The sequence below is a fragment of the Marmota monax genome, unplaced genomic scaffold, assembly GCF_021218885.2.
Source record: "Marmota monax isolate L192 unplaced genomic scaffold, Marmota_monax_Labrador192_F-V1.1 WCK01_AAM20220418_F8-fsc00008, whole genome shotgun sequence".
NCBI classification, from domain to species: Eukaryota; Metazoa; Chordata; class Mammalia; order Rodentia; family Sciuridae; genus Marmota; species Marmota monax.
Window position 1 is genome coordinate 20,565,665 of NW_026694432.1, and position 13,501 is coordinate 20,579,165.

The 13,501-nt window shown below is 41.0% G+C and overlaps 1 protein-coding gene across 2 annotated transcripts in view; it reads right to left on the bottom strand.

The window, feature by feature from the left end:
- Arid1a (AT-rich interaction domain 1A) overlaps positions 1 to 13,501 on the bottom strand; it is a 76,708-nt gene that overhangs the window by 39,563 nt on the left and 23,644 nt on the right. For both annotated transcript variants that reach the window (XM_046469233.2, XM_046469232.2), the window contains exons 2-4: positions 7,562 to 7,774; positions 5,276 to 5,728; positions 3,893 to 4,009 (exon numbers count right to left, since the gene is read on the bottom strand). In XM_046469233.2, coding sequence (XP_046325189.1) covers positions 3,893 to 4,009; positions 5,276 to 5,728; positions 7,562 to 7,774 — 783 coding nt within the window. The remainder of the gene's footprint in view (positions 1 to 3,892; positions 4,010 to 5,275; positions 5,729 to 7,561; positions 7,775 to 13,501) is intronic.

The window sequence follows — 13,501 nt, forward strand, 5'->3', positions numbered from 1 at the left end:
TGCTCTGTCAACATGAAATTTTAAAAAATTTAAAAGTTGGATAGTACTTCCCTGGGTAAAGGAAAAGAGAAGTGATCCCAGAGGGGTATATAAGTTTTTGCCTACATGTGTTAGTGTAATTTGGTTTCTAAAGATAAATATTCAGACATCGAATTGTTCTTTATACCTGCTTCTCTTAAATATTGCAGAGCTTTCAAAGTTAAAACAGACTTACTCAGTGAAATCAACATAAAAGTTACTTAAGCTGAATCTTTTTTAATTTTGTCTTTAGTTGTAGATGGACACAATATCTTTATTTATTTTTATGTGGTGCTGAGGATCTGACCCAATGCCTCACCCATTCGAGGGAAGTACTCTACCATTGAGCCCCAGCCCCAGCCCTTACGTTGAATCTTGAAGTTTGATTAGAAGAATGTTCAGAGGAAATTATCTTTAGGATATAGACTGAGGCTGGGCACAGTGGCACATATCTATAATCACTAGGATTACAGGAGGCTAAGGCAGGAGGATCACCAAGTTCAAGGCCAGTCCCAGCAATTAGCAAGACCTTGTCTCAAAGTAAGAAATAAAAAGGGTTGGAAATGTGACCAGTGGTTAAGCAACCCTGGGTTCAATCTCTTGTGCAAAAAAAATAAATAAAAAGAGAGATATAGATTGAGAGATGAACAGGAAGAGGTGGGGGGAAAGGTAAGAGAAAGTATGAGGCAAATAGAAGAGTATATGCAAAGGTCTGAAAGTGGAGAAAACACGAGGCCTGACAGAGAAAGCTGCAAGCAAAGTGGAAAAAAAGGACAAAGTATAGAGATTCTCACAGTGCCTTCCCTGGTTCTGCCATTGGAATGGAAGTACTTGATAGAAATGCACATTTTCAGACTATTCTAGACCTACTAAACCAGAAAATGGTGGGAGAAATCTTTGCTTCTGATGCCTAGGTAATCAGACACAGTTGCCTAGGTAATCAGACACAGTTACTTATGGGTTTTAATGCCTTTAGAGCCAAGCAAGTATGCTGAAAAGAGTAAGGGTGGTGACAAACATGAGCCAGACGTGCGCTTGCAATCCCAGCTACTCAAGGGGCAAAGGCAGAACTGCAAGTTCAAAGCCAATCTGGGCAACTTAGTGAGACTCTGTCTCAAAATAAAAATTACAAAGGGCTGGGGATATAGATCAGTGGTAGAGTGTACCCCTTTTTTCAATCCCCAGTACTACAAAGATAAAATATTAAGGACCACAGCAACTAAAGGGGTTATATAGTCAGACTAGCATCTGCATGGCAGCCAAATTCAAAGAGGTGCCTCCTAAGGCCTTACTTAGTGAAGGAATGTACTGCCAAGCCTGGGAATCCTTTAAAACAACTGGTTAAGAAAGAAAAGGGCCTTGTGAGAAATCTGACTTCTCATTTCTTCAGATGTGATTGCTTCCTAGCCTGACTAGACAAATCTGCCACCAAACCAAAATTTCAAAGAATAACCACCTCTTGTTTTCTGGTCCAAGTAGCAGAAGGATAAAAAGCAATTAAAAATACAAGATGCCAGGACTAGGGCTGTAGCTCAATGGCAGAGCAGTTGCCTATCATGTGTGAGGCACTGGGTTTGATCCTTAGCACGGAAACAAACAAGAAAGATGCCAATAACCCAGGCAGCTCACTTTGCACATGGTCAACCATAGAGCCTAAACTTGGTAATATTACCTCTTTTGGGGCTTTCCAAGAACAATCCTCCCCTGAGCTTAAAAGGCTGCCAACATCTTCACTTCAGTATTCAGAGGTCAAATCAGAAACTCTTGAATTCCCAACCCTTAGAACACATGCATAGCATGAGGCCTGGTGATACACACCTATAATCCCAGGGACTCTGCAGCTAAGGCAGGATTCCAAGTTCTAGGACAGCCTCAGCAACTTAGCAAGAGCCTCAGTATCTTAGCAAGACACTGTCTCAAAAAATAGTGGGCTGAGTTGGCAGTGGAGCCCTTTGCCTAGCATGTGTGAGGCATTGGGTTCGATACTCAACACTTTACATACATACATACATACATACATAAAACAAAGGTATTATTGTCCATCTACAACATAAATAAAGAGAGAGAGAGAGAGAGAGAGAGAGAGGGAGAGAGGGAGGGAGGGAGGGAGGGAGGGAGGGAGGGCTTGGAATGTGGCTTAATGCTAAAGAGCCCCTAGGTTCAATTCCCAGTACACACACACACACGCATGCACGCGCGCGCACACACAAACACAGAGCATGTCTGTATATGAACTTTCTCAGAACTAAATAATACTTTAAAAAAAAAAAACTAAATAATGCTAAATACATTTTTATCAAAAGGTCATTGGAAGTAAGAAGCAGCTTTTTAAAGGGGAGCAACTTACAGCACTGAAAGAAATCCACTGATTTGGGATCTTGCCACAATAGCACACCACCCAGATTTAGCCACAGACCACAGATGATGAGGGAGTAGTTACACATTTCTGACTGAATCAGGTTAAAAAGCACATTCCAGTGAAGTTCAGGATGCAGAAAAGGATTGCAACAGACACTAATGAGAAGGGAACAAAGAGTGATCACTTTATTCAGACACTTCCTCCCCCAGTTTCTCAGTTGAGAAAGTCATCAGTAGAAGTCCCATCCTGACAATGTCTCTCCATCCTGGCCTTGGAAGCTTGTACTGAGAAGCTCTGCAAACCTTGCCCTACTAAAGTTGTATCTCAAAGGTCTTCAGGGGAAGCCATGGGAGGCTTCATTATGAAGAGAGTTCCTTCCTTGTATCTATTTCTTAAAGATACAGAAACCATCTTTTCCCAAGTCAGGTCTAGAGTCAGGTTGTAAATCTAAGTAAAATCAAAATTTCAAAAGACTTTTATCTGGGCCTGTGTGGCTAAATGTCATTGCTTAGTTGAAGCTGAGCTTATAATGGAAGGTGTGCTATCTACCCACTTACTAGATTTTGGAGTAGCCCACTTTATTTCTGTGCCCTACAATTAACTTCCAGAGGATGAGACTTTTTTGTCCCTGTGCAGTGGCAGAGGTAATATGTTCCCACAACTAGTCTCGATGTATTTTAGTTGGTGCTAACTGCCTTTTGGGTATCAAGCAGTTGCTGTGCCCTCTGAGATGATTATAATGGCTGGCATTTATGAGTGTCTACCACACAAAGCTCTCTTCTATTAGCCTACTTAATGTTAATTAGCACCCCCACAAAGTGGGTACTTTAGGTTCATTTTACAGATGTGAAAACTAAGACACAGAAAGGTGACTTGCCCTAAGCTACACGCTACAGAGTTAGTGGTAAATCAAGATGCAGACTTAAGTACTCTGGCTCAGAGCCCAAGCTCTCCATCAACAAACTACACTGCTTTCTCAGGATATGATCAATCTATTCCATAATTAAGCTCCTGATTCCATAATCAAACACCAGGGCACCAAGCACTGTACTAGGCAAAAAGCACCCATTCACATAAAACCTCCATCATAAACTACTTTCATTTCACCCATGCTCAATGTGATAATGCAAGCTTGAATGTACCCCAGGATCCCATCTTGGCAATACTAAGCCAAAAACATAAAAAGTGTGTGCTCAACAGTAAGATCAAAAAATGGAGATTTTTTTTTTTCCAACTTTGATGGAGAGCAGAAAGTGCTTCTAACATCTCCATCTTCTCTACCATTCATGTTTATCTCTAAAAGCCCCAAATCTTAAAAAACCAAAAACAAAAACAGATTGCAAACCTATTCCCTGAGCAGCAGATAGGACAGACATTCTATAAAATCAGTCTATAGAATTTTGAACCTGAATTCAAAAAATGGCTTATCATTTGTTTAGACATTTATCACCAAAACATCCAACCAGAAACTGGTTTTCATTGGTTTCCTCTTTCTAAGGTGGCAGAAATACTCACAGGCAAGCTGGAGGGTCTTGACTGAAGACTCAGGTTCATATCTTCTTGCCCTCCCTTACTGGAGGTCATTGAGGGGGCTGAGGATGCCTGAGACCCAAAAGAATCTTGAGAAAGCTCCTAAAAGAAGAACAACAAGATGTGAAGGCCTGGTATTGATAAACCAGGCAAGCTTACTTCATGGTGAAAGGCGGATGGGACTTTAACACAGGGGAACTGGGTGGGAGATAAGGCACAATTGTAAACAATGTTACTTAAAGGCAGAAAAAAAATCCAAGACTTGGTGCTTAAGTTTTATGTCAACAGTGAACTCTTTCTGATGGAACTGTCACCCATTTATTCCTACCCATAGGAACTGCTTCTTGGAGTTAAATGATAAAGTCTGGCTAAATCTAAGTTATACCTGTTAAGCAATGAGAGCTGTTAATTTTAAAATGAACAAAAACTCATGCCACAACCTCTGCATTAAATAAGTACTGCTTCCTTGAAAGTAACCGCCTTGGAGTAAGAGATTTATTCCAATGATGCCACCAATGCACAAGATCTTTAATGAAGCTGTCATCAGTCATTCCTTCTCTTTTGGCTTTATAAAACTATTTTTAGGCTTCATTATCTATATCTTGTTCACCAGACACAGCTTGAACTCAGTATTTGCTATTTCCTTAAATCTAGTCTACCCTCAAAAAATAAGATTTGTAGCCAGCCATGACAACACAAGCCTATAATCCCAGTGACACAGGAGGCTGAGTAAGGAGGACTGCAAGTTTGAAGCCAGCCTTAGCAACTTAGCAAGACCTTGTCTCAATTAAAAAAGGTGGGGAGGGTGGTCTGGGGATGTGACTCAGAAGTAGAATGCTCCCAAGTTCAATTCCCAGTATCATCAAAAACAAAGAAAAAGATCTGCCACCAGTGAGAGTATTCTAAAGAATGTGACAGCAGCTCTCTCTGATGGAAATTTCAAAGGAAGGGGTTCAAAATACTTTTGAGTAAAGTAAGAATGAAATGGCAGCTGAAATGAATTATAACACAGCTTCTCAAAGAGACTATTTTGGAAAAAAAGACCAAAATCATTTGGGGGTAAAATTCTGATATGTTGGTTAAAAAAAAAAAAAAAAATCAGCCTCATTATCTTTAATTTCTTATCTGTCTATGCAATTTTCCATTGCCCTATTTCTTCATCAGTAAGGAGAGCTACAAGTCTTTATGTAGTTAAGAAGGTTATACCTTTATTAGTTCAATCAATCCAGTTAGCATGTTTACCCAGAGTTTAATCAGTTTTTAAGTACACATTAGAGAACCAATTTGCATGACAAAGTTCTCAGGATACCAGACCCCAACCTATCTGTGGCCACACACAGAGAAGGGCAAGAGGCAGGGGCATCTTACCTGTGGTGGAGGGAAGCGCTGCTGGGAGTAGGCAGTTTGCTGGGACTGCTGAGACTGGGGCTGAGGATATGCAGCCTGCTGGGAGAGCGTCGAGGATGCTGGCTGCTGAGGTTGCTGCTGCTGGTAGGGAGACTGTGCCTGCGGCTGCGAATAAGGGGGTTGGCTCTGGGGATGCTGCTGTGTCGTGGACTGCTGGGAAGGGTACGGAGTTGGGGATTGCTGATGTGGAGGCTGAGATGGCTGCTGGGAATATGGAGGCTGAGAGGACTGGAGCTGTGGTGGCTGAGACTGTGGCTGCTGCTGATATGAAGGTTGAGCGTGAGGGGTCTGGGATGATGGTTGCTGGGAGTAGGGTGGCTGCTGCTGCTGAGGGTGAGGACTTTGCTGGTTGTAATATGGAGTCTGGCCCTGTTGACCATATCCACTGGGGCCTTGTTGTCCATAAGGAGGAATCTGTAGAAAAGGAAAAGATACTTTTAGCAATGAGTCTTCTAGATGAAGAAATATGAAGTACTCTATCAGAAGCTATGCCCTGAGGATATAAAAAGCAAGCAAGTCAAGCCTCATACTAAGGCGGCCCAATATTTTCTTACCATCCCTGTCTAAACTGAGCTGGGAAGAATGACCAAACTTATTAGGTGGTTTGGTTAGGTGTGGACTACATTCATCCAATGAAAATGTATACTATTTCATTTGTGGGCAATTTATGTGAGTTTAAGAACAATATTTTTACCAATGAGCCTACTCTTTTCATCATGGCCTAGGTTGTTTTTATAAACATTGGGAATTTATAAACCAGTCACAATGAAAAATCAATACTAGCTTGGTTCAGCCAACTGAAAACCTAGGGTTCTGTAATCCAGAAATGTACAAATCATTAAGCTACTTTATTTTTTGGTACTGGGGATTTAACCCACTACTGAGCAACAAGCCCACACCTTTTTTTTTTTTTTTTTTTTTTTAATTTTTTGAGACAGGGTCTCACTAAGTTGCTTAGGACCTCAACAAGTTGCTGAGGCTAGCCTCAAACTTGTGATTCTCCCGCCTCAGCCTCCCAAGTTGCTGGAATTACAGGTATTCGCCACCACTCCTGGCTCATTAAGCTGCTTTAGTTCTATATTTCATTAATCTTCATTTGAAAAAAAAAATTTGAGGGCCTACTAGTACTTACTTATACCTCAGGCACTATTTTAGGGTCCAGGGATATATCTATGTATGTAGCCACATACTCCCCCCAAATTCCACCCCATCTCCCCTCAATAATCTCAATGGGGGAGGGAAGGAGGGAGGAAGGGAGGGAAAATGACAGTATCTCTTATTTAGGCCTTGCGCATGCTAAACTAGTACTCTACTACTGAACTATACTCCCAGCCTTCGATGTATCATTTTCTATATTTAAGGATATTCTTTTAGCATCTTAGAAGTAATTTAAGTTTTATATTCTATCCCTTGCCATTTTCAGTAGAAGTATCACTCGTATATAAATTATAGAAAATTCCGTCAATACAAAAAAAAAATTACAACAAAAAGATAATGATATGGGGCTGGGGATGTAACTCAGTGGTACAACAATCGCCTAGCATGCACAAGATCCTGGGTTCCATCAAAGGGAAGGGGAAGGGGAAGGAGGTAGATAATGAAATGGGAGGCCAGACAAAAGATGAGAGGAAATCTTAACATCTTAACATTTGTAATAGTATTAGTATCTTTATTATATAATCTACCCTTTTCCTTCCACTTCCAGTCCCTGGTAAGCGTTCATTTTGAGCGAGACAGTTGATACGCTGAAGGCCTTGAGAAACATGTAGGGCCTCTTCCATTCCCAGGGCACACATTATGAATGGTTTTCTTTGTAGCAGCAGTAAACAGGTGCTCAGTCATTGCCTTTCTTCTATCCCACCTCCTTCAACGATCACCACTCAGTGAGTAAAAGCAGGCCAAATAGGTCATGAGAAAAAAACAGGGGCTGCGGTGCAGCTCAGTGATAGAATGTGTGCTTAGCATGCACAAGGCCCTGGATTCAAACCCCAGAACTTATTTAAAAAAAAACAAAAAAAAAAAAAAAGGAGGTATATAGCTTGTGGCCAGGGAGAAGTTTTCCCTGGAGCTCTCATGGGATGGTGCCCACAACTTTGGTCTTATTAACAGCACAACATAATTAACTGAACCAGCTGGCCTTTGCCCCTATTAAGAGGCTTGAAAGCTAAGGATATATTTTTATTCTACAGCTCAGAGAGTAGATCCTGAATAGCAACAAGAGTCAAAGTAATCAGAGTCACCATCTACCTGCTGTGCATAAGAGAGGCTGCCCATGGCACTCTGCGCCCGGCCCTGCATGGTCATCGGGTACCGCTGCGGAGTCTGGGACCCATATGGCTGCCCTGGGTACCCATGTCCTTGCTGCGGTCCTGAAGGAGGTCCCTGTTGTTGCGAGTATGGGTTAGTCCCGCCATATGGCTGAGGTCTCATCTTGCCCATCTGATCCATTGGACTGGATGGCTACAAAATAAAGAGCATTTCATTAACCTGAAGCTTTGATGGCCTCTGGCCAATAAGAACATACAACTCAAATGTATGGGTCTTTTGAAGTCTGTATGCCACACAGAAAACCAGTTCCTATGAAAAGTAATGGAATAGACTCAGTAACTCTTGAGTGGGTCATTTAACCCTCCTCAGAAACTTCATTTGTAAGTCACATATATGTAAAATAAAAATACCAAAATTGTTTGGAAAAGCATCTTGTAAGCTAAAAACGACTTTGTAAGTTTGGTATGGCTGAAGATTCAAGGAATGGGTCAGGTATAGAGCAATTAACATATGCATTCTGTGGTGCAGAAATCAGAACTAAGGCCCTTCCATTAGAAAGGATGCTGTTGTTATGCACTATGACCTTGTTCAACATAAAAACCAATGCATCAACATAGTATGGCTGGGAGTTCAAACACACAAGCATCCAGATGGTTTGTTTTTGTTTTGCATCCAGATGTTTCTATACTTCCAACAGTGGAAACTTTTTTCCTTTGCATATTTGCAGCCTATTTGCATTATGGTCCAAGCACTTAAAAATTATGCTTTCTTCAAATGAGCAAAGAGGCCAAGTAACAGTTGTTGAGGAAACAGTGACTCTAATTTAGAGCCTTATGCATATGAAGTGAAAAGTTCATTTTCTCTAAAATCAAATTAGAGGACATAATGATAGAATTTTTGTCTCTTTAAAGAACAAGATAGAGAGGTACAGCACAGCACCAACAATAGTTCAAAGTTTAAATCAAAAGCATTTGTCTATAAGCAGCTTTCTTTCCAGCTCTCTAGGGAACAACAGGTTCAATCAACTCATTGACTTTTTGACATGCCTTTATCCTATTGGAGCTGCACAATACAGAATGCTCTCATACTTTCTTCTGCCAAAAATACCTACCTATAACTACTGTGATATAGAAGGGAGGGATTTATTACCCCTTAAATACACTCAGTGGGAAGATAGGTTTGGGCTTGATATGAAACTTGAAAGTGAATCTTAAATTGGGGGCGGAGGATAGATATTAATATTCTAGGTCTAAGTATCATTAACTCTCAAATAAAATTCAGTAGGTCTCAAAGTTTATCATGCCTCAAAAATCACTTGGAAGGTTTGTTAAACCACAGAAACACTGGGCACCATCCCCAGAGTCTCTGGTTCAGTAGCTTCAGGGTTGGACCTAGGCTATCTACTTATAACAAATTCCGAGGTGAGGCTGACACTCCTGGTCCAGGGACCACACTAAACTGCAAGGCATGGTGGTGCATGCCTGTAATATTAGAGGCTGAGGCAAGAGGACCGCAAGTTTGAGGCCGGCCTGGGCAACTCAGTAAGACCCTGCCTCAAAATAAAAAATAAAAAGGACTGGGGATGTGACTCAGGGGTAAAGTGCCCCTGAATTCAATCCCTAATACAAAAGAAAACCCTACTAAATGTTTTATAATAGAGGAAGTAGAGTGCAGGCATTGTGGCAAACAACTGTAATCCCAGCCGCTTAGAAGGCTAAGGAGGATTGCAAGCTGAGGCTAGCCTGGGTAACTTGGAAAGCCTCTATCTCAAAAATAAAATGGGTTGTGTGTGTGTGTGTGGGGGGGGGGGTTCTCTCAATCAGAGAGAACCGCTGGGTTGAAAGGAAACACAAAACAAGAGCTGTCATGAAGAAAAATGGTATGACAATAATCCACAAAAGCTGCTGTTCTAAATACCAACAGGAAAACAGCAGAAGCAGAGTTTTCTCTTATACTAGAGCTGAAATCTCAGCTAAAAAGGTAATAGTGATGATGGGAGCACTCCTCTCCCAAACTATAGAGAGTGAAACGGTGTCCCAAATCACTACTCCATGTCAGTGTTATTAAAGGGCTGTTTCTAATGATCCTAACAACTCCCCTCCTTCCCTGCCCCTGGTACTGGAGACTTAATCCAGGGGCATGTTGCCACTAAGCTTTCTTTTATTTTGAAATAGGGTCTGACTAAATTGTTGAAGCTGACCTTAAAATTTCAATCTTCCTGTCTCAGCCTCCATTGTCACTGGGATTACAGGTGTGTGTCACCGCGCTGTGCAATCCTAACAACTTTTATTCAAGTCCTGCATCAGTATTAGAAGCTCAGAAGCTCCAATAATGTTACCAACCATAATTCTGGAGCTATATGAATTCTCTCAGGACTATTTAAGAAGTTCAAATTTAGCAACAATTGGGCTATTGAGTAATAAATAGCATGTGATCTTCCCCGATACGCCTGGCAATGAAGCCAAAATATTACCATTCTCTCTTGTAAAGAGCTCAAGGGTTTACCTGGCCACATCATGCCACATATCATATCGAGGTCTTCATCTCAGCCCCACAGAAGGTAGTTTCTATCTGGCTCCAAATGAAGAGACATTTGCTGAACAGAGACCAACCTGCTATGGGTATCTCTGTCAGTCTAGGTCTTCTCTGAACATGAGAGGCAGTCATTACCATGGTTACCATGGAGCTTCTAGAGCAGCAGCTATTAACAGGGGCTGCAGATTAGAATAGTCTGTAAAGATTCACAAATGCCTGGGCCTCTCCCTAGAGATTCCAATTTAGTGGGACTGGAAGGACCAGGGCTCCTCCCTGTACCTCCCCTTAAGATCTCTGAATGATTCTGATGTATACTATTAGCTGAGAACCAAGGATCTAGTGAATCTCTGTTTAATAGAATTTTATGGACATGTAGCAATTATTAAATATTTAGAATATAAAATATGACTGATGAACCGAAATATTTTATCTACCTTTTTTTTTTCTTTTTTGGTATCAGGGATTAAACTCAGGGGCACTCAATCACTGGGCCACATCCCCAGCCCTATTTATATTTTATTTAGAACCAGGATCTGAGTTGCTTGGTGCCTCGATTTTGCTGAAGCTGGCTTTGAACTCACATACCCCTCCCTCAGCCTCCTGAACCACTGGGATTACAGGCATGGGTCACTGTGTCTGGCTATCTACTTTTAATTAATTTAAATTCACATGCAGCCCCATGTGACTAGTGGCTATATTGGACAGTACAGTTCTAAGGCAATGTTCCCAAATCACTTTTATCACTCCCTGCTCAATAAAAGCTCCAAACTTCGTATTAAATCCTGAGCAGTACTTGAGTTAAGATTCCGGCTCAGTGGTAGAGTGCTTGCCTAGCATGTGTGAGGCACTGGGTTCGGTTCTCAGCATCGCATACAAATAAATAAAGTCCGCTGACAACTAAAAATACATATATTTTTAAAAACATCCTGAACAGTACTACAAAGAAACCAGAATATAGTAAAATTTGATAGATTTGAGTTAAAATCCTATCTGACCTCAAACATATCAGTTCTTCATCTAAAATGCACATACCAAACAACAATACAGTATTTGGGTTTTTTTTTTTAATTAATACTTTAATTTTATTTTTATGTGGTGCTGAGGATCGAACCCAGTGACTCACACATGCTAGGCAAACACTCTACCACTGAGCTATATAACCCCCGCCCCAGTGCTTGGTTTTTTGTGTTGTTTTTTTTTTTTTTTTTTGGTATGGGGGATTGAACTCAGGGGCACGGAATCACTGATCCACATCCCCAGCCCTGTTTTGTATTTTATTTAGAGACAGGGTCTCAATGAGTTGCTTAGGACCTAAGTTGCTGAGGCTGGCTTTGAATTCACTATCCTTCTGTCTCAGCCTCTGGAGCTGCTAGGATTACAGGCGTATGCCACCACACCCAGCTCAATGCTTGGTATCAATAATGATAAATAGTACTTCCACCTGGCTGTACAGTGTGGTTCAGTTCTACACTTTTTCATTTGCCCAGCTGTATAACAATATTCCTTGCCTTGCCCTCCTATACACAATGGCTTCTGGTGGCAGAAACTCAACTTTTCAACATGAAGCCACTGCCCACATTTTCAACACACTTTGATCCCTTACATATCTAAATATCCTATTGTAAATTCAGTCAGCACCACAAGATTTAACATTTAGTTGAGCTAACTACTTCACTTCTTAAGACTATTTTGTTTTTTTGAGGGGGTCTTCCTATGTTCCCCAGGCTGGTTTCAAAGTTCCTGCCTTGGCCTCCAGAGTAGCTGGGACTACAGGCATGAACCGCCACACCTGGCTAAGACTTAAGTTCTGGGAAGCCAGAATTCAGGTATTAAGTTCCCCCAAACATCCAATTACAGATCTAGGGCTCAAGAACTGTTCGAGTGCAAGAAGACAGCAGGAGAAAGCTCAGATTAAACTATTCAGACACAAGGCCAGAGGCTTATTCTAAGTCCAACCCTAAGACAGTACTTTACACAGAAAAAAATTGAATTGGGTTGGACTGAATGGAAGAGGGGAGATTAAAATTGTCAAGAAAGAACAACAGGGCTGGGGATGTGGCTCAAGCAGTAGCGCGCTCGCCTGGCATGCGTGCGGCCCTGGTTCGATCCTCAGCACCACATACAAACAAAGATGTTGTATTCGCTGATAACTAAAAAATAAATATTAAATTCTCTCTCTCTCTTAAAAAAAAAAAAAAAAAAGGGAAGAACAACAATCACATTTTGAGAATAACCATCCTATACCAGAGAGGATTTCAAAACTGCACAGGCATGCTCAAACATACTGCTTAGGGCTGGGATTGTGGCTCAGCAGTAGAGCATTTGCCTAGCACATTCGAGGCCTTGGGTTTGATCATCAGCACCACATAAAAATAAACAAACAAAATAAAGGTATTGTGTACAACTAAAAAAAATAAATCTTAAAAACAAAAAACAAAACACTGCTTAAAAACAAAAGGCTAAAGGCAAATCATCACCCCCCGTCTCACATCAGGGGGCCTGTGCACCCAATGGAATACAGCTACTTACATGAAGGTTATAAAGGGCTCAAGGAAATCTCCCATCTCAACTTTAGGAAATCTTTGTAGTCCAGAAAAAATGACACAGAAATTCTTTTTCTAAAAATAAAATTAAGATATTTCTTTTTCTGCTTATCAGATTCCCCTCACCAAACGCTTGTAATCAAGAGTGTATATATAGCTTATTTAGCAAATTAAAATATTCATTCAGTTCAAAGAGATTACCCTGGTCTCACATCAAAGTTAAATATTTACTCTTATCAGAAGGGAGGTGAGCAAGGGACCTAACCTAACATTTAAAATCATTATGAAAGATATGTGATTTGTATATAGATGAAATGCCATCACCCAATCTCTCATAACAGAGAAAGGGTCTTAAAATCTTCACTAATCAGTTTTATTAGAAAGTAGCAATTTCACAACAGAAAAATCCCTACTACATGCAAGGTAGAAAAGTCAGTATCAGCAGTCTGCAGGCACAAGGCAGGGGATGGGAAACACCAAATCATAGCTGCAAAGAGCCAGAGATTCCACTCTGGGAAAAGACAGAGAGGAAATCCTTTCAATGGGAAACCACAGGAGTAGATTACTGTGATTACACTTCAAAAGCAAAGGCTCTGCCACAGAGACACATAATTGAGAGGAAAATGCTGCCCCTTGATCGAGGAAGTCAGGCCCCCTGCTATATACCCTCCTGCATTCATAAAAAAATAAAAATAAAAAAGGGGAAAAGAGCCATAAGAAAACTCCTCATCTCCATCTACCATTTATCTTCTTCCAGATCACTGGCCGTGTTATAAACTGCCTGCCAAATGAAATGCATCAGAAGATGCAGTTTAGGGCATCAAAGGCAAGAATGCCTAGC